A 25,657-nucleotide genomic window follows, 5' to 3' on the forward strand; every position below is an offset into this window, starting at 1 on the left:
AGTAAGAAATTTTTTTTTTTTTTGATACTATTCAAACTAAGAAAACATAAAATCATCAAGTAAAAAAATCGAGTAAGATTAGGATACAAAAGGCCAAAATTGGATAGCAAAAGTAAATATGACACAAGTTTTTGAACATAGAAACCCTTTCGGTCCGTCGAAGGGAATAAATCACGGATCCACACATATCAAATGAATTTATATCATATCATTTCATAAAAATAAGTAATATTTATAACTCCCTAGACAATTTGTCATCTAAGTGTTAAAATTGCATCTCTTCCTTGAAGTTCGTCTCAGTTAACTACTTCATAATTAGATTGCCTCTATATCTATTTCATATTACTTCGATATAGATTGTGGTAATAGTAGTTGACATAAACGATTCAAGTCAATCTTTCCGTGCTTTAGGATCATCCTATGTTAAATATCCGCACTAGAACATATGAGGCAATTCTCTTCATTCTATAATAAAAGTCATGCTACATAAGGGAATTAAATAACTCTCCAAGTTTAGACTATAACTTATTTTTAAGATGGATGTCTCGTATTCTTTCACTAAATAAATAGGGAGCTGGAAGCATCTAAATTTTGTACTATGACAAATCACTAAAGAAAACTTTAAATTCATTTCGGAATATAAACTCTCTTTCGTTATCCTACTACTCGTACCTTTCAGATCTTTTGATCTTTAAACTGCTACCGACTCTTTGTCGGTGGACCTAAGTATCAATGCTCGCAGTTTGGCGATTGGTTGGCTCAGTCGTGGTATTATTAAATGAAAAAAAAACCTTACTTTCGTTTTTCAGAACCTTGCAAGTCACCAACCAAAGCGTCCGTCCATCGGGTCAACCTGACGACTATGACTCTTCCTAGCCGATCTTCGCACAGACGCATCATATGTGAGTGTGGTTGGCAGCTTGGAGGGCATACCCAGGGAGGAGATTCAATGATTACGTTCGGATGACGACATAGTTATTGCTGACTCAAAAGTAGCTGATGAAGCGAAGTGGGACCAGAAATTTTTCTCGCATACTTCTTCTATAAGCTATGTAACTTAATCATACACATTAAATTTAGATTGTACAAATTTAATACATATAAATTTGTGTACGAATTTATAATTACAAAATCATTGCACTCATTTAGCTTAACGAGCAATGTCAAGCATGAATATACGTGTAACTAATAATTATGTTTTTTAGATAATTTTATTCACCACAGTTCCACTAAACACCTTATTTCTATTCTTTTTGATGAACTTATAATGTTATCCTCTTCCCCGACAATATTCATGAGCATTTTTCAATCAGGATGCAAACTAATGAACACTTGGAAATTTTGGGAACCAATTTATCCACCAAAATGTTCTCTATTTTTTGAGTTTTTTTTTTTATATTCTCTTTCTAAATTATTCTAATAACACTTTCTAGTGGAATTTTTCTATTTCTCAGAAAAAAAATATATCGTTATTCTTATTTGTTAATATTTTTTAAGCCCGTGTTTGGTTTGAGGTTAAGATTAATCCGTGAACTTAGATAGGGAACTATGTACAGTAATTAAATATTATTTTATTCCTAACCAAATTTAAGAAGTGAGGGAGGAGGGAGAACAATAAAATAGGTTTTAAATTATTCTCAATTTATAAATTTATCCTTGAAATGCTCATCACTTATCTTTGATAAAACTAGTAATACTATTTTGGTACTAATATTATTAATTTCTATCCAAAACTAATATATTTTTAACTATTTTATAGCACATTAAAGTAATAAAGACACCCTCATTTTAAATCCTTTCTCATGTATCCTCAATTTCTTTCCAAAATAAATATAATTTCCCAAAAAAAATTTAAAACTTAACCCACACTAACTTATAAGGTATTTGGAACGACGTTCACAATATTAAAGACTTTTTTAAGAGAATATAAATAATAATATTTTAATAGTAACATACTTCAAAATCTAATGGTAAAAAAATGTCTATTTTACTTATATTCTTATGTTATCTTCAAAACTAATATTTTTTAGGATTAAATATATTTTACCTCTCTATATTTATATTTAAAATTGTTTCTCTTCTATGCTTTAAAAAGTCTTAAACTAGAAACCGTTAGTTTTTTTTCCGTTAAACTTAACTGAATGATATCCAAATGATCACAATGCTTCTATCGTATTTGTTAGAGAAGACAGGCAGATTTTAATATAATACAGCAAAATTATTAAAATAACTATGGTACTCAGTTAAATTTAACAGAAAAATTAATAGTCTCACTTTAGTCAGAAGTACAAAGACTGGTTTAAGACTTTTTAAAATACACGGGGTAAAATTATTTTGAACATAAGTACATAAAAATAAAATATATTTAACCCTATTTTTTTTTATCATTGTTCATATCAAAATAATAATTATACTTCTAGTCTATTCACAACTATAAATCTCATTTTCTTGGACTAGTTTAAGTTATATAAACTAAAACTAAAAAATAAGTCTGGCTAATCGGATTCAATTGCTAGATTCGAATCAAAATGGAGCCAACTTACTAAGATTTTGACCCAACAGTTATTCAAAAGTAATCTTGAAGGGTGTAAATGCAAATAAGGAACTTGGAAGGGGTATAAATGCAAAATATCCTCCAAATATCCACACATCCAAATATCTAATCATCCTGATGAACTTTATTTCACTCGGCCCAAGTTTTGCGAGCCTAAAATGGCGTTATTTTTCCCATTCACCTCCACTTCCAGTTCCTCAACAATGGCGAGGCACTCGTCTCTCTTCTACCCACTCCTCTCCTCGAATTCTCCAAACGTTGAGCTCATCTCCACCTCGAAGTCGAATAATCACGACCCATTCCACAAAAGGCCAGTTGGGTCTCGCGCACTTTGTCGGAATCTTGGTCGTGCCGCCGTCATCAGGTGCGAGAGAAGGGACGATGGGTTCTACATGAGGAGGTGCGTGGAGTTGGCGAGGAGGGCGATTGGGTGCACGAGCCCGAACCCGATGGTGGGATGTGTCATCGTGAGAGATGATGGTGAGATCGTTGGCGAAGGTTTCCATCCCAGGGCAGGGCAGCCCCATGCCGAGGTGCACATCTGATTCGTATTGTACAAGCTTTTAATTTTTCTTTTACCCACGAGGGCTGATTAAATTTGCCTTACTTACTTTGTAGTGCCCGCAACATGTTTGAATTATTTACTATGTGATTCTTGCGTACTATTTAGATTCAAAAAAAGTATTTAGCAGGTCACATTAGTGGTTGTGTTAAAATATACAGTAGTAATGTGTTGCAAATCCCATCGGTTCGATCTTTTAGTTTATCTGGATAAATACATTCTTACATTATACTTATATAGGTGAAAACTTTTCCATCAAATAGACAAAGTAGGCTGCAAGGTTACTATGATTAAATTTTTATCAAGTATAAATTCAACAACTGAATTTTTTCCTTGAATCTCCCATGTGAAGTTTGAGACTGTTTGTACACATCACTAACTTTTGTCTCGTAAATTATCCAATTGCATTGGTTCTCACTTTTCATGTTAAAGTTTTGCAGGAATTATAATAAGAATGACATGCACGGCAACTTATTCCTGTGTGCCTATGTGCTTTCTTTTTTCTTTAAAAAAACTATTTTTTGTTTGATGGAGTTGTTGATCATTATATGTTGCCACTCAGGCCAAAGAAAAGAAAAGAAATTGAAGTTTTCTCTGGCTAGCAGTTTCTCCATTTGCTCCACCAATTGTGACTGTTACTCTTTGATGAACACAAATAAGGAAGATAGTACCATATATTCTTTGCCAAAGCTTTGCAGTAGTTGGGATCTCTTCAATCTCTTCAATTAATTGATTATGTGTTATGTTCAATATATTGGAGCAGTATCTGGCAATTGCAGGTTTTTGCATTGAGGGATGCTGGGAGTTTGGCAGAGAATGCAACCGCTTATGTGACCTTGGAGCCTTGCAACCACTATGGAAGGACTCCTCCCTGCACTGAAGCACTAATTCACGCCAAAGTTAAACAAGTTGTTGTGGGGATGACAGACCCAAATCCTATTGTTGCCTCAAAAGGAGTTGAAAGGCTCAGACTATCTGGAATACATGTTTCAGTAGGAGTTGAGGAAATGTTGTGCCGCAAGCTTAATGAAGCTTATATTCATCGAATGCTTACTGGAAAGCCATTTGCCGCCTTAAGGTAAATCAAAAGTGTCCTGGATCTTAGGTTGAACAGAAGAATAAAATTCATTAATATGCTTAACAAAACCTTGCAGTGTCATCATGCACTTAATTTACACTGTAAAATATAGTAAGAAAGAGGTTAAGCTTATTGTTGTCAAGACTTATATGTTTTATTTCCATTAAGTGGTTAATAAGATGCAGTCTATAAGATCTTGTTAGTTTTATGGAAGATTCTTGTTGGTTGGAAAGAATTGTTAATGTTTCTATTACTAGGTCAAGGAACATTGGCTAAAGGCAAAGAAGAATGATAAGGAACATATAAGTAGTAGAGGTTGAACAAGAAGTCTGGAAAGTACTTTTAGAGTCACTATCTACACTAGGCATTTGAATTGCATGTCCGCTAGTACCCTAGCATTTGGGCATCTGAAGTAGAATCATAGTGAAGCAAATAGTTATTTTCTTCTTTTCGTTTGTGGCCAAATGGTTATGTAGTCCACTGTTGGTGTATTCTTTCTTTGAGGTTTATGTCATATGTCTCCATGTGATTAACAGTTTGTTGCTTTAGTAAGAACTTATCTAAGAAATTCTTAAAATATTTGCAAAGTGATACGAATCAGATCTGGACCAATCTGTTATATGAAAATTCTAAGAATTTTATAGGTGGTAGCCTCATGAGTTACAGATCTAATGATTTTGGTTTCATGTGAAGCCGAGGTCGAGGTGAAAATTTAAAAATAAAAAAGTGGAAGGTTAAAACAGGACATAAATGAAAATATCCCATGTTGACAGTGGTTGTTGGAGGGTGGCGGATGGCCAAAGGTGGTGGTGAACGATCGTAAGGTAGGGTGGCTCGTGAAAAAAGATGGTGGATAGGGTTTGAGTGCTTTGAATAAATATAGAGTTATAATATACTCCTACGAAGATAAAGATGATGTAACGACTACAATAAAAGATAAAGACAAAATAATAAAAATAAGTAAGCTCAATATCGTTCCACTCCTAATAATTAACTCATGATCGTTCCTATTTATAGGAATAGAATTATAACGGACTAGGTTTAATTCACTCTTTTAGGCTTACATCCACTTTATTTGAAATATAAAGTAATAAGCAAATTTAACTAACTTGACTTAGTTCGACCAACTCAACTCACGTGGTCGGATCATATCATAAAGTTGATGGATGTGCAAACCAAACCTTAAACTCCTAGGGGAAAACAATAGTTCAATAAACAAACTTGATGGTCAATGACCTCTTGCTGTCTTGCGCATACATGTAGAAACCGAATGCCTTATCTTTTTATTATTTAAAGAAGAGATTGAAAGGAGCAGAATCAACAATCTAGGTTGTCTTCTTATTATCAGGTCGATACATCTTTAATATCTTCATTGAGTGATATAATTCTTAGGGTCATTTTGTATTTTCTTGGCATTTATTAGAATTATTGAAGTACCATGAATGCATTATGTTGCTAATAACCTGTTTGCTATGAATTTGATAGATTTTAGTGTATCTGAATTGACAGATATACTCTCTCATTCAATGGAAGGATTCTAAGTCAGCTTGGAAGAGGAGTAGAAGAAGAAGGTGGATACTACTCTAGGTTACTGCAGGAATATGATGGAATAATAATCTCGAGCAATTTGGCCAAGACCTCCAGCTTACCAATGTCACATGAACCTGGAGCTAAACAACCTATACATATTATTATAGCAACAGAATTAGACAGTCCATTACGGCTTCCCTTCCTCAGCAAAGAGTCACCAGCTAACATAATAGTTTTGGCAGAAAGTCCCATATCAGTGGAGCAAGAATTAGAGGGCATTGAAGTCGTGGTCATTGACCAGACTAACCTGAATGCAGTTCTTGATTTTTGTGGGCAGCGAGGTTTATGCAGTGTTTTATTGGATTTTAGAGGGGATGATGGAGGTGTTAGTGAACTTCTAGCAAATTTTTATGATGAGTACTTGATACAGAAGGTTGTGATGGAAGTCGACCCTGTTTGGGATGGAAGTGCAGATGCTATCACTTTGGCATTTAGAGGGAAATCATTGAGATTAAATAACTTAGAGTCGACGGTCTTTAATGATCATGTCTTGATTGAGGGATATACCGAATCTTGCCCCAAGCAGGCTGAATAAGGGTGGTTTTCGGGGAAGGTAGACAGACGCCTTTCGGGCTGAATAGGGGCGGTGAGAGGGTGTAGTGGATCTGTTGTGTTTATTCTCGAGAATTGTTGGATGTCCTTTAACTTCATCGGTTTGGTATTCCTGGAAGAGGCTTTAGTTAATTGAGAGCAATGGATTTCCTGGGTGAAGACCATCGTGCCGTAGTTGTTAGTTTGGGCATATGCTGGAATATCTCATGTTCTTTGTCATTTCTAGAATATGTATCATCTTTTATCATTCGTGTACATTCTGGTCTACTGTGTATCTGTACTCCATGTGGGCCTAGTCTTTTTTATTTTTTTGGTAAACAAACTGGAAACAAATTACGGAAATCTTGTTCTCTGTCATTCTTCTGCTCATTTAACAGTTCAGTGTATTGTTTTATCAATTTATCACTACTGCATAAGTGGTATTCTTCATGCATCAAATATAAAATCAGATCGCAGATTTGTTTGGCTATAGTTCTCCTATCCTGTGTAAATTATCTCCTTGTGCATAGCAGCTGATCAAGCTTTTTATTAATTGCTTTTTGAGTAATGTGGTAAACTGAACTGATATCATGAGACCGAAATAAAACTTTCATGCAAGCCTGTAGGGATGACGATACCACGAGGTAAATGCTAACTGGCCTAGGATTGCAGAAAGCTGTTACTTTGCTCTATCTATTCCTTCCTGTCTGTTAGAACATAATCTCTATATAAGCTTAGGCATTACAGAAGATAGTAAATTAAACTAATACGAGCAAGATGAATATTAATTCCAAATTCAATTTTTAAATTCCAATAACATCTGCTTTCGTAGCTCAGTTGGTTAGAGCACCCGTTTAGTAAGCGGGAGGTCTTGAGTTCAACTCTCAACGAAAGCAAATTTGAATTTTTGACTGGGAGAAATATCAAGTCCCATTGGGTGGAGGACACAGGAGAGGATGAAGAGGAACAGAGAAGAGTACATTTTTGGTCAATAATGAGATCATGTCCCAAATATAGATAGTAACAGCACTTATGCCAACTAATCTAAACTCATAACTCCTAAATTTATCTCTTTCTCTCCCATCGACAGCAAAGAATACTTATCCATATCCAAAACTGCCCAACTCCAACTCCAACTCCAACTCCTAGGAGGATTTATGATCTTATCCCCCACCCCACCCCACCCCTTAAATTGTATCCCTCTCTTCTATCTCCACGGCAAAGAACTGTCAAGAAATCCGACATGGGTTTCTCTCTCCCGGAGGATTCTCTCTTCCTTGGATTCGATAGCTCGACCCAGTAAGTTCTTGCAATCAAACATTTGAATTTTTATTTATTCTCTCATTCTTTTTTTTTTTAATATATAATTTCAAAATTTCCTTAGCCGAATCCTTCCCTAATTCCTCGGACATAAGAACTTTAATCGTAAAGATTTCAATACCACTAATTGCCCCACCGGCACTAAATCTAAATAGTATAAAATGACCTTTCTGCCCTCGAAAGGACAACTAATTCTTCGGCAGTGCAGTTGTCTTTCCTCGCAAGTCGAGGAAGTATATAAAAGGGAGAAGATAATTCAGAGAATAAGCGCTCTTTTCTAGGGTAAAATAGTCATTTTATAATTACCCGGTTATCCCTGTACGACACGTGACTGGGTTTTTCCCGTATTTTTTGACGTTTGGTTACGAGACCTAGTCAGAGAAGAACTGAAGTTTTGTCGGAGGATAAAAAGGAGCCCAATCGGAGCAGTGGTAACGTGAAATCCTTGTAGCGTGATCTTTATCGACTCGGACTGCAGCCTCCCATTGTAGTCTGTCTCAAATCACGGTCCACCCTCGTTCTCCACGGCGAAGAATTGTGAAGGAATCCGACATGGGCTACTCTCTTCCGGAGGATTCTCTCTTCCTTGGATTCGATAGCTCGACCCAGTAAGTTTCTGATGAGGAAAGATGCGTTTTTCAGTGTTCATAAGGGTTTATGCGTCGCCAATTTGGTGTTTTGATTCGGGGCGTATCCTATTCTGCATTAAAGATTCAATTTTGTTGCTGATCGGAATTGGAGTTTTCTTTTACTTGCAGTCTTGATTGTGCCCACATTGCTGATTAGATCTGTATGAGTAATAGTAAAAGAAGTGAACTTTGATCCCGAACCAATTAAACCCGTCTTAGGGGTTTGTCATTGTAGAATTGTGGAACATGATTGTAGGGTTAATGATCTCTTTAGCTACCTCAAGCTTTTGGTTGAAAAATCTTATACACCCCGCAGCGTCTCCCTAATTAGGGATTATGATGATCGAGTTTGTAAAACCTGTTGCTATCGATGGTTTAAACTTTATAATCCGGAGATTAAATATTTTCCGATTTCTATTTGTGATGATGTATATCTTCAATTCATTCCAAATCCTGCCAGGTTCAAGTGGGTAATCATTAGTCTTTTGTAGTTTTTTTGTTTATCTCAACCCATTAGCTTACACCTTTTATGGTCTCCATAATGTATCTTATGAATATGAAACAGAGTACTCAAATAGATATTTTGTGTAATTATCTCTGTTTACAGGTCACTGAAAGCAACTGTGCTGGATGGCAATCTTACTATTGTTGCTTCAGAAATAGTCCATTTTGATTCTGAGTTACCTCACTACAAGACCAAAGATGGGGTCCATAGAGATTCTACGGAAAATGGCCGCATAGTTTCGCCGACCTTGATGTGGGTAGAAGCTTTGGATCTCTTGCTAGAAAAATTGAAACCAAAAGTGGACTATGGAAAGGTTGTTGCTATCTCAGGGAGTGGACAGCAACATGGCAGTGTGTATTGGAAGAAAGGCAGTCAGGATATGCTGGCTTCTTTGGATCCTAATAAAACATTGCTATCCCAGCTGAATGATGCTTTCGCTACATCAGACTCACCAATATGGATGGATAATAGCACAACTGCTCAGTGCAGAGAAATAGAGAAAGCTGTGGGTGGTGCACTAGAGTTATCAAAGCTTACAGGATCTCGTGGTTATGAAAGATTCACCGGCCCTCAGATTCGGAAGATGTATGAAAAACAAAGACAAATTTATGATAATACTGAGAGAATCTCACTTGTCAGTTCCTTCATGGCATCGGTTCTGATTGGACACTACGCTTGTATAGATGAGACTGATGGTGCAGGAATGAACCTAATGGATATTAAACAACGCACATGGTCAAAGATTGTTTTAGATGTTCGTTTCTCAAAGCTACATTTAAAATTTTGACATTTTCCTTTGATGACTTGACTTGCTAACTAGTATAATGTACCTTCTCGTAGGCGACAGCTCCAGGTCTAGAAGAAAAGCTTGGTAAACTGGCACCAGCTCATGCAATAGCTGGTTTGATAGCTCCTTATTTTGTGGAAAGGCAAGTTAATTCTCATGACTATTTTACTCAACATTCCCTGGTCTGATTAAATGTTTGACTGTTATAGCTAATAAGCATTATGCTTACCCCTTTTCTTTTCTTTACTAATGTAGTACATATTCTAAATTTTCATAGTGTTTCAAGTAGTTATGCAACATTATCATCTCTTTAGATAGGGTCAATTATGACCTAAGGCAGCTTAACAGCAATGAAATTAGTTGTTTACTTGTTTACTGTAATGGTAATGCCTCATTCAACTATGGCATCAGAGTTGAGTGAATGCATAGTCTTTGCTTCTGTGAAGAATAGAATGACAAGTTTTGATGAAAGATTTCTGTTTGAAATAGTTGTTACTAGAATACTTTGAAGGCTTGCATCTGGTATTTGATTCCCAGAGAGAGCACAACATATCTTTATGACAGAGCTATCACTACCACTCTGAATTCAAATAGAAAAAGTAGTTAAGTACATGAGCATGCAGGGAAGTGCATTGCTGATCTTGCTCAGACTGGGATTATTGAGCAACAATCTAACTATCTGTTGCTGCAACAACCAAATAGCTCCCAAAACTTCCTTCTTCTAGAATAAGTATGATACTGCACTGTTTGAATTATTTGTTTGAAGTCAGTTTTTTTTTTCTCTTCAAACCTAAATATTTACCAGCCTATAGTGGAAAGCTCTTATTTCTTGTATCAGGGTAGAAGTAGGATGACGAGAGGATTGATTGTCCATAATTGCATGCGAACTATGTCTATCAAGTCTCACTTTTAGGTGTGCATTTGTGGTCATGTAACTTCATTTGAGCATTGGTTTTCGCATATTGTTGGGTGTGGATGACATCAAAACCTTTTAATATGTGTATATTTTATTGGTCACTGATGATACTATAATAGCTGATGAATGCCATCTACTATCAGTTTTAAACTGTTGATTGCATTTCATTTTTGCAGGTTTCACTTTAAAAACAGCTGTTTAATTATTCAGTGGTCTGGAGACAATCCCAATAGCCTTGCAGGTGTTTAATTATTCTCAGTTTAAACTCTTTTACTTTATGCTATTCCCAGTTTTTCTTTCTTACATATCTGTAGATGAACAATAAAAGCTTTTCTTTTCTCCTTTCCTTTGGTTTGCAATAGAAAGTTTAGAGCTCATAGATGCAGTTCTAAATTCTAATTCAGAACTTTGACAAACTATGAGTTGCCTCCATGTGAGAATCTTTTTTCAATAACTAGGTACTCCATTATCAAAATATTCGAATGTCAACACTTGCATCTGTTGGAATTCAAGCTATATTTAGCTCATGTAAATGATACTATAGACAACTTATTTCTTTGTAAAATTAGATGTCATGTGTAGACCTGGTCGGAAGTTCAGATCCAGTAGGTTCTGTATTACTCCTAAATTTGCTATATTTGCTATGAATCAGGTTGCCGTATGATATACATTACTTGAGCTTGTTAATCCTTTGTGAGCATATTATAAACCAATCCACTATATAATTAATCATTCATTGTTCATGATCCATGATCTTCTGATCTGTGCAGGTTTGACTCTAAATTCTCCTGGTGATTTGGCAATCAGCCTTGGAACCAGTGATACAGTAAGTCATGATCATGCTCAGTCAACAGCTGGTGTAGTTCTGATTTATCCACATCGACTTGGAACAGTTTTTACTTTTTCAGTGTAAATATTCATCTTTTCATGGTCATTTAGGTCTTTGGGATAACTAGCATGGCTCAACCAAGCCTGGAAGGGCATGTTTTCCCTAATCCTGTTGATCCAAATTGCTACATGGTGATGCTATGCTATAAAAATGGTTCTTTAACTCGAGAAGGTTGCACTTAATTTCTGCAGATTTCTTTTATCTAATATCATCCAGTGCTCCCTTACTGACATTTTCACTGGAATGTAAACGTAGATGTGCGCAATCGTTGTGCAGAAAGATCTTGGGATGTCTTCAACAACTCTTTGGAGGAAACACCACCTTTGAATGGTAGAAGCAGACTCCATCATCTAATTATTTTAATTATATTTTAATAAAGTTTTAAATTTATGATATTTTTTATTCTATTTTTGTGGATATGATTAGGACTATTACTTGTTTTTTGCTCATCATTTATCATGCAAGGGAACATGAATATTTTGTAAGTTAAAGTGGAGAATTAGCTAGGTGCTTCTTAAATTTGACTATTTTCCTTTTCCATATCTTCATTTGTCTATTATATGGGTATAATATTTACCCTAAATGGTGAGTTACAAAATTCAAATTAATTTTTCAAGGTCCATAGTATTAATTAGCCTATTCCACGGTCAGACAACTTCAATAGGTTTACTTGTTTCCAGGAGTGACAAGTTTTGTTCGAAATTTATAGAATTTTTTTTATTCTTTCTATGTTATTTTGTATCAACTATCTTTCACTACTGGAATAGTGAGCTCTGTGTTGAAACCAGTTCTCTCTATCCTCTAATTACCTAAATATAGTTTTTTCTTTTCCTTTCTTCCAGATGTAGAAATTTTACTCTTATATCTTGTCTGGCAGGTGGGAAATTAGGATTCTATTATAAAGAGCATGAGATTTTACCTCCCCTTCCAGGTAGTCACATATCATATCTTTTTCCCTTTTTTGTATTAAAATATGTATTCTTACATTGTGATGATCAATGTACAAAGTCGGATTCCATCGATATGTTCTTGAGAACTTCAGCAGTGGCTCCTTAGATGAGATGAAGGAACAAGAGGTGGATGAGTTTGATCCTCCTTCGGAGGTCTGTATATGCCAAACTTTATTCTTCTTTTATCCACTACCGTTGCATCTTTGAGATAGTTAACGGAGTTCTGCTTTACTTTTAGGTGCGTGCCATAATAGAAGGACAATTACTATCAATGAGAGCTCATGCAGAGAGATTTGGGATGCCAAGTCCTCCCAAACGGATAATTGCGACTGGTGGGGCATCATCGAACCAGAGCATCCTTAAAGCAATAGCTATGATATTCGGTTGTCCAATCTATATTGTTCAAAGACCTGGTATGTGGATCTGAAACAATTATAGTATGTTTTCTGATTGTATGGTCCATATTCAATCCAAAAATGGTATATTATCTTTTTGTTGCCTTAGTCATCTGATCAACTCTTACTTTGAAATGCTAGCAGATAATAGGAAAACATGTATTGAAGTAACACCTAATGATATAATCTGATGAAATGGGTATATGACCTGAATTGCTTAAGATTCATGATAAAACTTGTTGCCGTTTGCGCAAATTTGATTGTTTACTCTGATTTATAAATTGATATCTAGATAGATGACATGGTTTACTACACACAGCATGTAAATTAAAAAACATTATCCTTGCTCATCTATCAATGACAATGAATGCCAAACACTTGAGGCAGGAGATTTGTTCTCCATGCTTGCAATGATGTTCGTCTCTAAGTGCTGAAGAGAGTTAACAAGGAAAATATGACAGCAGAAAGCTTAATTTCTCTTCCTTTCACCCATACTATTACATTTACTGATGGATTGCCATGTTCTTTATAACAGATTCTGCTTCCCTTGGCGCTGCTCTGAGAGCAGCTCATGGGTGGTTGTGCAACAAAGAAGGTAAATTTGTGCCGATCTCATGCATTTATGAGGGGAAGCTAGATAAAACCTCTCTCAGCGCAAAGCTTGCAATCCCTGTCGGAGAAGACAAGGAAGACAAAGAGCTCCTACACAAGTACACCTTGATAATGAAGAAGAGGATGGAAATTGAAAAATGTCTTATCAGCAAGTTTGCGCGAATATAAGGCAAGCCTGCATTAACCTAACCTAGATGAAATTTATGAGGGGTAACTAAGCTTCCTTTTTTGTGAATAACATGGTTCAGATTTTAAATTGTGCAACATTGTAATTATATTGGTGCTCCGTATCAAACTTTATTTATTTTTTATTATTATTATTATTGCTAATTTAGCTTTTAATTGACTTATTCCCTCTACTCATAGTTTCTTTGTTTCAGTATACCTGTAAAATCCGAGTGATTTCAAGGGTATATATACAAATATCCACTTTCTTTAGATGAGCATATAAGTAAATAAGGGATTTTTGAAAGGTATATATATATATATATATATATATATATATATATATATATATATATATATATATGCAAAAATAAAAAGCTCAAACAGAAAACAACAGACTAAAGCAAAAATAGACAAGTTCAACTAGAGGGCCTATATAATATTGTCATTTATGAATTACTGTAAGCTTTAAGGAAGGATAAGTACTCTCTAAGTTATAAGACATGAGTTAGCTTAATGTTTCCTTCAAAAGTAAAGTTTCAGTGCATTTCACCATCATCAATGGTAGAGATATACATCAAACACTGCAGCCAAGAAGAAATGCAGAGGAAATATCATTTATTTACTTCAATGAAGTGAGAGAGAGAGAGAGAGAGAGAGAGAGAGAGAGAGAGAGAGAGAGAGAGAGAGAGAGAGAGAGAGAGAGAAGATAAAAGATGATCCTTGCATGCCATTGAAGCCAAGAAGCCACAAAGGCTTTGAACTCTTCTTCCTGGCTGCTTTCCTATTAAAGCCTTCCACAACCATACTGCCTGGCTCCATCCTGTTTGCCTTCTAAAGTAGTAAAGTTACACCTTGTCCATGGGCCTACACTGTCAGAAATGCCCTCATGGCCAGGGAGGGAGGAGTGCAAGGGACAAGGGCAGCATGGTCATTGACTCTGGAAGAGGAGGAGCTTGTGAAGGCATGAGGATGGAGAAGAGAATGGTGGTGGTGGTGGTGGTGGTGGTGGTGGTGGTGGTGGTGGTGGTAATGGTGAGGATATTATCTTCTATGCCCACCATGAAGGAAGACATGAGACAATGACCTCTGCTTTGCTTTACTCCTTTTGACCTTCTCCTTATATCTATTTTTATCTTGCCTTGTCCTATAGTTCTTTACAGCCTGAGCCCTTTGGTTGCATCGTATAAATGTTCTTGAGTCATTAATGGCTTACCCTAGTTGTAGGGTTTCCATATTTGGGGGGCCATAAAATAAAAAAAAAAGGGACTTTTTAAATAATTACCATTGAAACTATTAAGATAGAGTAGTTCTCATTATCTTATTTATTTATTTTTTTTAAAAAGGAACTATATTTATATTACTATTTCACGAGCAAAAGTAAGTAAAATGACTATTATACCCATACGAGGATATTTTTTTCACTAAAAATATTATTTTGTACATAACCATTTTTGTTTTATAAATAATACTGCCCTATTAAGAAATATCATATTCGTCGTTAAGATATTTTGACTCCTTCAAAATTATCATTATAACTAGTTATCGAAAAAATATTTATAATAGATGATTATTAAAATTAACAATAGATATATATAACTAAGATTTAGGATATCAAGTAATATTAGATAGTTTTCGAATTATTTAAACAATTAATACAAGGGCAAAATATTTTTTTCATCTAAGTTCAGCTTTAATATTAATTAATTAGATTTAATTGAAGGAATAATATTCTTGAAAGGGTTGAATAATTATATTTTGAAGAATGCAGTAGCAATTATAATTATTTTAAAAAAATTTAGCAGCAATTATGTAAAAATCCTATTAAAAAAATAGCATTTTATATGTGTACCCTTCTAAACTCCTTCTAAATTCTTAGTTGCATAAATGTACCTTTCAAACCCTATTGTTTTTGTATAGATATACTTCGCCCTGAATCGCTAATAAATTAAAAAATAAAATTTAAGGGCATACATATAGATATTAATTTGATCGGGGCATACACACAAATATTGTTATTATATATAGAATGTAACAATTATATTACTACTGTAACTAATGGGATAATACTTAGATAATTAAAAGAGCTCATATTCTATGAGTGTTCTCATATTCGAATTCGACCCAACATCAGTTTAATTGGGACACCGTTAAATTTTTACTTTCACTTAAGAACAAAGAATCACAATTATATTAGTACCATAAGGAGTCAAACTGGAATAGAAGTGGACAACCTTGTCTTTGTCACAGGGAGCAAAGGAATCCTGGTAGCTAGTAGGAGACAACATTTGGCTCCAGTAGCCCAGACAAAAATATACTTCTGGATGAAGCCCCAACCTCAACTACAATGAGCTACTGTTTTCAGACCCATACTATGTTGCTGCTGATAATAAAATCAAGGGTTTTTATTTTCTACATAATAACAACTGAAAGCTTTCAAAATATCACATTACATTCTATAAAAAATTATAATTACCACTAAATATTTTGACTTTTCTATAGATGCCATTATGATTAGTTTCTAAGGAAATATTATTAATAGATTATTGTTAAAGTTACTACAAAACTCCTTTTCCTTTTTCGTTTGAAGTTTAGAACGTGAAATATTCGATGATAATTATACTAAAGCCCCTTAAACTATTGCTCAATTTTACATAGACAATTTTAATTAATTTACAGGGTGACCCTTTGATCTATTGAAAGCTTTTCACCCTCCTAATAATGTTAATAGAAAATATCAAATAATTATTGTCTTCAATTTTTATCTCTTTCTTTTCTCTTAAAGAAGAGTAAACTAGTTCATAGAGTGCCAAAATATTGACAACTCATAGCATGTCATTTTCTAATAAAAAAATCTAATGGATAAGAGTTATTTTGGAGGATTTCTATAGTTTATGAGTATTATGTTTGCAAAAAAATAATAAGAAGAAGGTTCATGTCGAAATTGGCAATAGTTTAGAAGATCTATGCGTTGTCCTAAATATATATATATATATATATAAATTATTTTTATCTTGCATAAAAGAAGATATATTTCTTATACTATGTGATATTGGATAAAGTATTAAATAATTTTTGAACAATTTTAAATAATATATACGAAAGCAATTAGTCTTATTTAAATTGGTTTGATTGTTATTAATTAAATATAACTGAAGGAATGATATTTTAAAATATTATACAAAGATTTTAGTGACAATTATGATATTTTAAAAAATATAATAATAATTATTAAGTTTTGAAAGTTTTTAGTAACAATTATGTACTAAGATTAAAGGTTAAAAATATGCTTTCTAGATGGGACCATTCTTTGCTGCCCTAAAGTAGCCACCCTTGTTGCAGGACAGTCCATAATTACTAATAAATCTCTGAATTGCCACAAATTATATCTACAAAAGTTTAATGAATTTTTTCTAGTTGCATGTATACCCTCTTAAAAAAATTTAGTTATGTGTATATTCTTGTAAAGTTGATATTACAGAGAGGGTGTCAATCATGTCAGATTAGCAATAAACATGAACATAACTTATTTAATAATTGGTTTAGGAGGGTCAATCCATTTATGGTCTCAATTCGATTATCCTAAAACCAAATTGTTTAAAGTCTTCAGGGTCATATCGGATTTGTAGATATATGATTTAAAACACTTGATTTTTTTTATGTGAATACCTCTTAAACCCTTGCATTTTATATGGATGCATATTAAACCTCTCGAATAACGGCTAAGATTTCATCGATCTAGAAAGACATAAATATTACTAACTTCTTAACTGATATGCTGAAAAATAACCTGAATCGAGTTTTTGAAAGATATACACATAAATACAAATTTTAAAATTATATATATATATTTAAATAAGAAACTTTGGAGGTGTATACATGCAAGAACCCTCTTATTTTAGTCTTACATATGGTAGACAAATATCTGCAACCTTTTCGATGTATAATACTTAGTATATCTTCAATTTTTGGACTAAGTTTTGATATAGAATAGGTTAAAATAAGAGAACACAAAAGCTCTGGTATGTGTCTCGAGTACATTTATTGTGAATTTCTAGATAGATTAAGTAAGATTTAGGTATTGATTTAAATGCATACATCCCATGGCTTATTGGAGGACACTAGTGGAACAACTCCCATAGAACATGGAGGAAGAGTGGAAGACAAAACCTTGATATCTGGCACACAGAGGGTCGTGATTCGGGTATTAAGAGCGGACAGGGGTTTGGATTACCAATATATCTTGTCACCATGTGAGAACAGAGCACAATTAATTATATCAGCTAATAAAAATTTGGACCTAGCTAGGATTATATGGCATTAGATATATATTGACATAACTTTCTCTTTAATCTCGAGAGTTCCTTGCTACATTTCAGGGTGTTGTATGCAAAATAAAAGATAATTATGAAACAGATCTCCCATGAAACCTTCAAGAATTAAAGGTCATTAACATCAATGTTTGTTAACTAGGAAAACGTTACAATGTGAATCCCCTGAACTGAAACAGGTAAGGAGTTTAGGGTTAATTCACCTCCAGCAAACCCCATTACCATCCTACAATAACAGCATAAATACCAGATAACATTTGGTCGTATAATTTCTTACAAATTCATAGTTGAGCTGATACTGTACATAGTTAATCAAAACCATATAAATCAATTACATCTTTCCAACCAATGACAGGAAATAAGAAACCATTGGCTGTTACTTGTTGATCTCTGTTGTTTTTCCTTCTCTCGTCAAACAAAAGCAAGTAGAGTAACTGAATCAAAGCATGAAGTAAGCAGGCGCTGGCTGAATTACCATATTCTTTGACATGGAGAAGTTGCCGTTTACCCCAGTAATGATCTCTCGTGTCTCAAAGGGTTGTATCTGCGCAATCCTCTCTGGGATTACCTTCCCACCCTCCTCAACCCGAGCGATAACTTCAAAGTGGGCTTTCACCATCTCAGACTTTGTCCTCCACTCTGGAAAACCTGACCAGTTTACCTCTTCATCAAGAAATGCCTTCTCTATGGCAAATCCCATCTTCACATAGGTTTGCGCTGAGATCTGCGCCTTCACCAGTCTGAAAGAACCTTCTTCAGCTCCCTTCTTACCTAGAACCGAAACCAATAGCTCCTCCAATCCCCTCAAATTAGTATTTGAACCATTTATTGATGTCAAAGGCCACAAGGTGGTGCCATGTGATCCTTCAATGTCCTTGCTGATGGCAGAGGCAGAGCGGGAGGAGAGCTCTACTAAACCTGGGGCAAGACGCTTGAGCTTGAGCTTGTCATTGGGGGACATGGAAGGGGATGAGGTCAGGGAGGTAGGGCCAACTATCCGGAGGGAGAGGAGGGGCTTTTGGTTGGACCTTGCAGCCTGGCGAAGGGCTTGGGCAATGGTCAGGAGGCCCGAGGCTAAATGGTGGCCCTTGTAGGCACTGCGGTTGAGGGGGAGAGGAAGCTCAAGAGGTTGGCGTAAGCTCACAGACCTAGCACCCTTCACGGTCACAACCGCACCATCAGATAGAACAACTTTCTTCAGCCTACCAGCTTCAACATCATGCTACAAATGAAACAAAAGTTAGAACATGCATTTGTCCACTGCTGTATATCTTCGACTAATAACTTATACATAACCATCAAGTTGGCTGCAATCACACACAACATCATTGGTTCAAAAAATTACACCATTTGCATGGTAATCGTAGGCAGACTCCTTACTGTCCTATGTTATAGTGGGGTGTAAAGCCAATGTCTAGAAAGCAACAAGTCAAAACATATCCAAACGTTCGATGTCCAAGTAATATTTAGTTTCACATGAAACAAAGCATAAGATGTGAAAGGATTGATATACATCGCAGCTCTCTATGAGCTAAATGCTTTAGATTTTGGGTTGAACTGAATTTTATTATGCATATCCAAATAAGTTGTGTTGTGATTCTGGTTTCATTAAGTTTGTAGCACCTAAATGAATTATAGCATATCCAAGGATTGAAATCTAGATGATCTTAAGGATTAATGAATCAACCCACATAACCTATAACCTCTGCTACTTTGAATTGAAGAATAGAACCTTCTAAGATGAATTTGAAAGTGATTCCTAACAGGTCATTAAGTTATGGTTCTTAATATTGATCTCAAATCTGTGAATTGAAAGACTTCTGCATTACAGAATTGGGCAATTAATTTCAACAAAATCCACAGAAATTTGTCAATCTTGCAATAGTTAACAGCTGAAAACAAATAGTATGTACAAATCAGAAAGCAATTGGCAACAAAAAATCTTTAATTTATCCGAAAAAAAATGCAGAGATTAAGTTTTTTTCTCTTACCGGCAAGGAAAGCCTCACGTCGTCCCCATCTTGGATCCAGAGCTCCATTGGTCCGGCGAGCTGGAAAGGCGGCAAGGCTGGAGAAACCCTAGAATCCCTTCTCCCTATCTCAGCCAACCCCTTCTCTCCCTCCTCTACTATCCGAAACATGGGCAAATCCACGAAATTCCACCTACTCACATCCTCCAATAGCTTAATCGGAATCTCCTCCTTCCCCACCTCGATGTCGAACTCGTACGCCACCGCCTGCCCCACCAACGCATCGCTCACATCGAATCCCGATACCTTCAGGTCCTTCGATTCGAACCCTAGCCGATCCGCCACCGCATCCCTCAAATCCTTCACCGTAAACAGCGGAGAGTCATCAACTTTGCCCAACTTGTAAATGTTTCGGAGGAATCGGAGAAACATCCCTTACCGAGATATCCTTGGGAGACGGAGGAATCAGGGTTTTGGGGGAGACGAGCGCGTTCGACCATCGTGCCGCCGCGAAGACGACGACGAGGAGCGCGACGAATTGAGATCGAAATGCCATTGGAGGATAGATTAGCGACTAGAAATTAGAAATGAACGAAGGGTAATTTAGGGATTGGGCTTTTTTAAAGGGAGGGGGGGAATTGGGGATGGTTCTGGAGAGCGGAATAAACGCGGGTATAGACGTGGCCTCCACCAATCAGAAAACAGAGAGCGACGCGTGGAACAAAACTAGTGGCCGGAATACGTGGTTATTATAGACGTGGCTGACACCCGAAATAAACTAGTTCCGGTTAGTAACGGGTGACACAAACTAAGCCTTTGTTCATCTGGTTCGATCCAAGCTCAGCCCATCATCATGCTTATTTAGTTTCACATTAAAATTTTATGTTATTTATATGTATTAAATTTATTACAATATTTTTAATACCTTCCGCTTGAGTTTGTAACTCAAGATCTAGTGGGACGGTGACGGGCTAAAATATTTTACTCTAATTCCAACTCAACTCAACTCTGTCGGAGTATCTCGTGTGCAAACTGGCGAACAAAGGCCCAGCCCAAGAACCTGTACAGTGGAATGGATTAACCTAATGGAATAAAGCCTGGTCATAATTATCTCTTTGATAACGATTGTTAGAGGCTGTTTCTTAGAACCGGCGAGCCTTAATCATGTTTGGAATCACCAAATAGGCGGAATTCAATTAATTTGAATTCCATCTTCACCGAATCCGTTGTTTGGAATCATTAAGTGACGAAATTTCAATTGATTTCAGTGAATTAAGTTTGATGGATTTCGATGTATGTAATAAAATCTAATTATTTAAGGTCAGACTTTGATGGAATTTATTTGCCACTAGAGTTAATTTTTAAGACTAATCTATAATCTGCTGCGTTCTTACTGCAACTCTTATGTATATAATAGAAAGAAAAATAAACATAATAAAACAAATTCCTGCCAAACGAGATGGATTTTATTTCAGTTTTCATTGTTTTCTAAAGTTGTGTTGTTTATAAGGAGGCTTAAGTGTAGAGGATGGAGATAGAATTTTGCATTCAAAGATCTAAGTAATTAACAATGGACCAAGGTATACAACTCTATGCATGTTTTAATTAGTTGCTAAGTTTCTTTAAATAATTGAACTTATATTGATCCACAGCAATCCCACGAACCATTACGCTATAGCTTATATGCAGATTTGACCAAGAACTTAGCCAGCTTTGTTCCCATCCCAGTTCAAATGAGGCTGTCAACTGGAGGAAGCCAAGACCAAGTGCTAAGGAAAGTGTTGCTAATTTCCAGGAAGGCACTACTCTACTTTGTAGTTAATGTTTGATTGCAGAAAATAATCTTCATCATGAAAAGGTTTGCTGCTTAAACTAAGCATAATTAACAGCTTGTCATCACCATTTTTATCACTAAACATTGCATTAATCGACAGCTACATGAATACAAATATAAGTAGGTAACAAAAATCAGCTGTACATACATAAACATCCAGTCTCGCACACTTTAGAGAGAGTAGATAGGCCAATGCTACAATCTTATCCTCGTTGGTCTGAAAGATATTATTCCTCTGGATAATACTTAATTAATCAAGCATATCCTCATAGACTATATGTTATGAGATTCTTGACCAACCCCACTCCTCATAGAATCCCTCAAAATCCTCGTCTGCCATGATACCGACCATAAATTACAAAACTGATCAGTATTCTATATATCATATGCACTCTAATTGGTATCCCCACTGTTATTTTATGTGACACATACATCCTAACAACTCTCCTTTTTATTCTCGGCATATCTCAAACAACTCAAAGAACGTAGCAAGTTTCACGTACCAAGTATTTACATGCACAAAGTATTTACCATTGTAGCTATAGGCTAGAAGATTGATGATTATTGTAGCCATGCAAAGAAAATGAAGTGAAGATGGTGAGCTTTATTACATGGGAGTGGATCCATATCTCAGTCATATATTGTTTCTGTTTTCAACCACAGTTGGTATGATAGAGTTTTAGAGTTTCTACTGCTACTAGCTAGTTTAAACTTAGCTCTTTTAGTGTCTTAACATGAACTGGTGAAGAGCCAAGTTTAGCTTGCTCACGAGATCCTTTGTTGTCCAGCTGAATTCCGCGTCGATCTATACAAAAAGAAGGAGAAGAATGTATTCAGCTTCAATTTCTGAACTTTTACTGTCATTTGGAGGAGGACTATGAGAAACTTGCCTCTGCTGTCACAGTTATCATTGTAGAGTGATCTGAAAAGGGCATGAGATTTGTACTAGTGACAGTTAACCCTACCTCTTCGATCTCAGACAGTACCTTCACTAGTACCCCTTTGATGTTCTCGCAGTGGATCCGCACGAGGATGTTCTTCTCAGAAATCTTTGCTTCAATCTCTAGCAGGGGCTTTCTTAATGGATGCATGTACATTTCAGAGCTCGCATTAGAATGCGAAACAATGCTGTCATTGGAAAGGATTACAGATTCTATTGTCGTCGTGGTCGGCTTCTGCACTTCGAGACTCTTCGCTCTCTCCTTGAGTTCTTTTACATACCTGACTGCATCTCCAAGAATAGAAGCTTTATCCATCTGAAAAATATGCGAACAACATTACAGTATTTAATCTATTTGAAGAATGTAGTTTTGTATAAATATGTAACATGAGCTTGGGAAGAGGAAGAAGCTAGAGTAGAGCAAATTTTAGGCAATCTTAATTAAGTATTACTACTCTTGCATGCATATTTCTCTTCATGTGGAGACTGATCAATGACAGCATGTCAAAAATGAGCTACAACTTGTAACATCTGGAACCTAGTAACTCCTCTTTTCTGATACTTTTCTTCTTCTTTTTTGAATCTCTCAAAGCTTTATTAATCTTCTTCCTTGGTGCTTCTTTGTGGACATTAATTTCTCAACTGCAGTTTCATCAATGGAAACTCGGAGATATCATAAAGAATTTTCCAGCGACGAAATATTCAAACTTGTTACTGTCGATGGAACGGAAGCAATTTAATCAAAAGAGTGTTATAATGGAAACATCAAGAAAGAGAAATATTTTGATAACCTTCGTTAGGCCTGGAATGATTGCTGAGAGTTCTATGAATCTTTGGTTGAGCTTCTGTCGCCGCTTTCTCTCGGCAATAATGTGATCTGCAGGTGCATGGGAGGGCATCAATCCAGGTCTTGCCATCTTGGATCCTTGTCTTTTGTCAAGTGCTTCATAGGTTTGTTCCGACCCATAGGAGATCAAAAACCCCATGTCTTTATTTGACTGACTAGATCTTCCAAAAGAATCCCAGCTCATTGAATCCGGGTTCTGAAGTAGAATCGAGTTTGGAGACAAGGCATCATGTGCCATGGTGGCCATACTTTGCATGGTCGTAGAATTCGTCCCTTGAACTCTTCTCTGTCCTTCAAAATGGCCAATCTGGTAGGCATCAGCCGCTGTTTGTTGCGGCGAGACTTGGTCCAGCGAGCTCATCGCCCATCGAAGGATGACAGTAGATTCATCCATTCCTAAAGCTTCTACTTGCAAAATTTTCAAAGTCGTTAAACCATATAAATTCCCTAAAAGATCTACATGTTCTAGAAAATATTCTAGCCAACGAACGAGGTTTCGATATCATATACATGATCCGCCTTGTAAGAAAACCTCTCCAGCTAGGAGATACTAGTATTGCATAATTAAACAAGAAATGAAGACTTAATTATTAGATAGATAGTACTGAAATTAGTGGGAGAATTAAAGGTGTTTGATATTGTTAAAGAACTATGTTTTAAAGCATATGTCCAGCTAAAAGTAGGAAAGGAATCAACCACCGCGTGATGATAAAGCTACAAACCAAGATCTCCTAGGAATATAAGCACAAGTCGATTAAGCTTTTTGGACTTCATTCCATGATACAACATATCTTCCAGGATAGAAAGATGAGAATAACTCCATAAATGATTGCATCCTTTCAATTGAGGTCAATCAATTGACATGTGATAACCAAATTGGTAAACAAAAACAAAAAAAAAGTCATCAAGACTTTGAGAAGTAAAAGGCTAGAAATATGTGGAGAAATCCTGCTGACAATTAGTGCAGAAGAAAGCCAACCTTCAGATCAAATTGCAGCCTTTTGTCTCTCCGTTTCTCAAACTAATCTTTGTCTTATGGAGCAACATCAGTTGGGGAGGATTCTTGTTCTTGTGTGAACTTTTCCATTGTCTTCCTCTTATATCTGTTCCTTTCGAAGCTACCTTATCGCTCTATATTAATATTCTATTTTCTTGCATGACTATTCTTCATGCCCCCTATATAGCTACCACATAGAGCGGAAGGCTTAGGAAAATTATTGTTTAAGTACTATAACTCATCCTGGTTGTAAAACCTACTACACCATTGTTTTCTATCATTGTTTTTAGTAACTTGAAGAACTAAATGTTTATGACAACATGGCTTAAGTATCAATCTGCTATTCTTAACCTAAGTCTTGTGACTAATTTACCTTTCGATTATCCATAGATCTCAAGAGTTCGGTTCTCTAATGCTATTAACTGCTCTTCGCTATTGACTGAGCTTTGTATATTAATCCATGTCTGAGCCCAATATTAAGAAAAGAAGAAAATTCTAATACAAGTGAAATAGAATTTGACGCAAATCTTAGAACTCAATTTAAGCTATTAAATGAGAGTTTAAGATTATATATATACTCTTTCACTTTTCTCTTTTTTCAATCTTTAATATGAAACTAACTCATCTCCGTATGTGCGATACATAACATATCGCACCTCCAATCTAAAACAAAAAATTAAAACATGCATAACTTATAACGCAAATTAAGTTTTACTCAGAAAATGATTAAAATGATCGACTTTGTTTAATTAAGAAAGCTCAATTATTAGAATCAATAACAGTTATTGGTGATGAAGATTTTGTTGCTATGTGAGTCAATTCCTACTTTCTTTCTTTTTTTTAAGGGCGGATTCTGTCCCTTATTACATCACGGTGAAAGAGAGAGCAATGAAAAAGAATCCAACTACATTGGAGTGACAGATAATTGCCAAATTATATTTCAGATCAAAATATAATGTGGTGCTTGCCTATTTTAGTTCAACTAATCCCTTTCAAATAGAACCAATATGAGTTAAATATTCGTAGCATTATAGCCAAAAAGTTCAAACATATCCTCATCTTTCATCAGGGTTTAAGCAACCTGCAAGCAAGGTAGTCCCAGGTACAAACAAATTAAACTTGCATGGGAAGTAACTAATTGAAAACAATTATAATTTACTCTTTAAACTTAACTTTAATTTATCCATCTATACTTTAAACTTAAGCACTTAACCTATATACTCAAACTAAATCCACTAAGCACTCTCATCTCAAT

The 25,657-nt window shown here is 35.5% G+C and overlaps 4 protein-coding genes and 1 non-coding gene across 8 annotated transcripts; 3 read left to right on the forward strand and 2 right to left on the reverse strand.

Moving 5' to 3' along the window:
* Positions 1 to 2,682: 2,682 nt before the first annotated feature.
* LOC140759682 (riboflavin biosynthesis protein PYRD, chloroplastic) lies at positions 2,683 to 6,693 on the forward strand. Its single transcript, XM_073096313.1, has 3 exons — positions 2,683 to 3,087; positions 3,896 to 4,194; positions 5,704 to 6,693. Exons 1-3 carry the CDS (start codon positions 2,713 to 2,715, stop codon positions 6,317 to 6,319), a joined length of 1,290 nt encoding a protein of 429 aa, XP_072952414.1. The 5' UTR covers positions 2,683 to 2,712; the 3' UTR covers positions 6,320 to 6,693.
* Positions 6,694 to 7,137: 444 nt separating this feature from the next.
* Positions 7,138 to 7,211, forward strand: TRNAT-AGU (transfer RNA threonine (anticodon AGU)). The gene has a single exon. It is a non-coding gene; the product is annotated as a tRNA-Thr (tRNA).
* A 249-nt stretch (positions 7,212 to 7,460) lies between these two features.
* On the forward strand, positions 7,461 to 13,632 carry LOC140759695 (xylulose kinase 2). Of its 2 annotated transcripts, none has more exons than XM_073096328.1 (11): positions 7,461 to 7,614; positions 8,872 to 9,523; positions 9,610 to 9,698; positions 10,649 to 10,713; positions 11,243 to 11,298; positions 11,412 to 11,532; positions 11,617 to 11,691; positions 12,239 to 12,292; positions 12,370 to 12,464; positions 12,550 to 12,724; positions 13,242 to 13,632. In XM_073096328.1, exons 1-11 carry the CDS (start codon positions 7,559 to 7,561, stop codon positions 13,484 to 13,486), a joined length of 1,683 nt encoding a protein of 560 aa, XP_072952429.1. In that variant the 5' UTR covers positions 7,461 to 7,558; the 3' UTR covers positions 13,487 to 13,632. The 2 variants fall into 2 exon arrangements, with proteins under 2 accessions (XP_072952429.1, XP_072952428.1); XM_073096327.1 differs by lacking the exon at positions 7,461 to 7,614 and adding an exon at positions 7,685 to 8,243.
* A 4,275-nt stretch (positions 13,633 to 17,907) lies between these two features.
* LOC140759769 (protein TUNICAMYCIN INDUCED 1) lies at positions 17,908 to 20,378 on the reverse strand. The gene is made up of 3 exons (XM_073096418.1): positions 20,224 to 20,378; positions 19,806 to 20,144; positions 17,908 to 19,036 (listed from the first exon to the last, which is right to left on the reverse strand). Exons 1-3 carry the CDS (start codon positions 20,338 to 20,340, stop codon positions 18,254 to 18,256), a joined length of 1,239 nt encoding a protein of 412 aa, XP_072952519.1. The 5' UTR covers positions 20,341 to 20,378; the 3' UTR covers positions 17,908 to 18,253.
* Positions 20,379 to 22,202: 1,824 nt separating this feature from the next.
* On the reverse strand, positions 22,203 to 24,542 carry LOC140759285 (transcription factor bHLH25-like). Of its 3 annotated transcripts, none has more exons than XM_073095801.1 (4): positions 24,385 to 24,542; positions 23,350 to 23,810; positions 22,584 to 22,874; positions 22,203 to 22,423 (listed from the first exon to the last, which is right to left on the reverse strand). In XM_073095801.1, the coding sequence occupies exons 2-4, from the start codon at positions 23,797 to 23,799 to the stop codon at positions 22,340 to 22,342; spliced, it is 825 nt and encodes a 274-aa protein (XP_072951902.1). In that variant the 5' UTR covers positions 23,800 to 23,810; positions 24,385 to 24,542; the 3' UTR covers positions 22,203 to 22,339. The 3 variants fall into 3 exon arrangements, with proteins under 3 accessions (XP_072951902.1, XP_072951900.1, XP_072951901.1); XM_073095799.1 differs by having other exon boundaries at positions 22,509 to 22,874; XM_073095800.1 differs by lacking the exon at positions 24,385 to 24,542 and having other exon boundaries at positions 22,509 to 22,874; positions 23,350 to 24,375.
* Positions 24,543 to 25,657: the final 1,115 nt, after the last annotated feature.

Source organism: Typha angustifolia, chromosome 4, assembly GCF_048772165.1.
Source record: "Typha angustifolia cultivar Huaian chromosome 4, ASM4877216v1, whole genome shotgun sequence".
NCBI classification, from domain to species: Eukaryota; Viridiplantae; Streptophyta; class Magnoliopsida; order Poales; family Typhaceae; genus Typha; species Typha angustifolia.

Bases quoted from the DNA above. Each gene is read 5' to 3' on its own strand.
- LOC140759695 (XM_073096328.1), top strand. From the start codon at position 7,559: ATGGGTTTCTCTCTCCCGGAGGATTCTCTCTTCCTTGGATTCGATAGC. The intron at 9,699-10,648 runs GCAAGTTAATTC...TCATTTTTGCAG, and splicing joins GCTCCTTATTTTGTGGAAAG to GTTTCACTTTAAAAACAGCT. The intron at 11,692-12,238 runs GTAGAAGCAGAC...CTTGTCTGGCAG, and splicing joins GGAAACACCACCTTTGAATG to GTGGGAAATTAGGATTCTAT.
- LOC140759682 (XM_073096313.1), top strand. From the start codon at position 2,713: ATGGCGTTATTTTTCCCATTCACCTCCACTTCCAGTTCCTCAACAATG. The intron at 3,088-3,895 runs GTGCACATCTGA...TGGCAATTGCAG, and splicing joins CAGGGCAGCCCCATGCCGAG to GTTTTTGCATTGAGGGATGC. The intron at 4,195-5,703 runs GTAAATCAAAAG...CTGAATTGACAG, and splicing joins AAGCCATTTGCCGCCTTAAG to ATATACTCTCTCATTCAATG.
- LOC140759285 (XM_073095799.1), bottom strand. From the start codon at position 23,799: ATGGATGAATCTACTGTCATCCTTCGATGGGCGATGAGCTCGCTGGAC. The intron at 22,875-23,349 runs GTTATCAAAATA...CATATTTTTCAG, and splicing joins TCATTCCAGGCCTAACGAAG to ATGGATAAAGCTTCTATTCT. The intron at 22,424-22,508 runs GCAAGTTTCTCA...CTTTTTGTATAG, and splicing joins TGATAACTGTGACAGCAGAG to ATCGACGCGGAATTCAGCTG.
- LOC140759769 (XM_073096418.1), bottom strand. From the start codon at position 20,340: ATGGCATTTCGATCTCAATTCGTCGCGCTCCTCGTCGTCGTCTTCGCG. The intron at 20,145-20,223 runs GTAAGGGATGTT...TTTACGGTGAAG, and splicing joins CGTCTCCCAAGGATATCTCG to GATTTGAGGGATGCGGTGGC. The intron at 19,037-19,805 runs GTAAGAGAAAAA...TTTCATTTGTAG, and splicing joins ACGTGAGGCTTTCCTTGCCG to CATGATGTTGAAGCTGGTAG.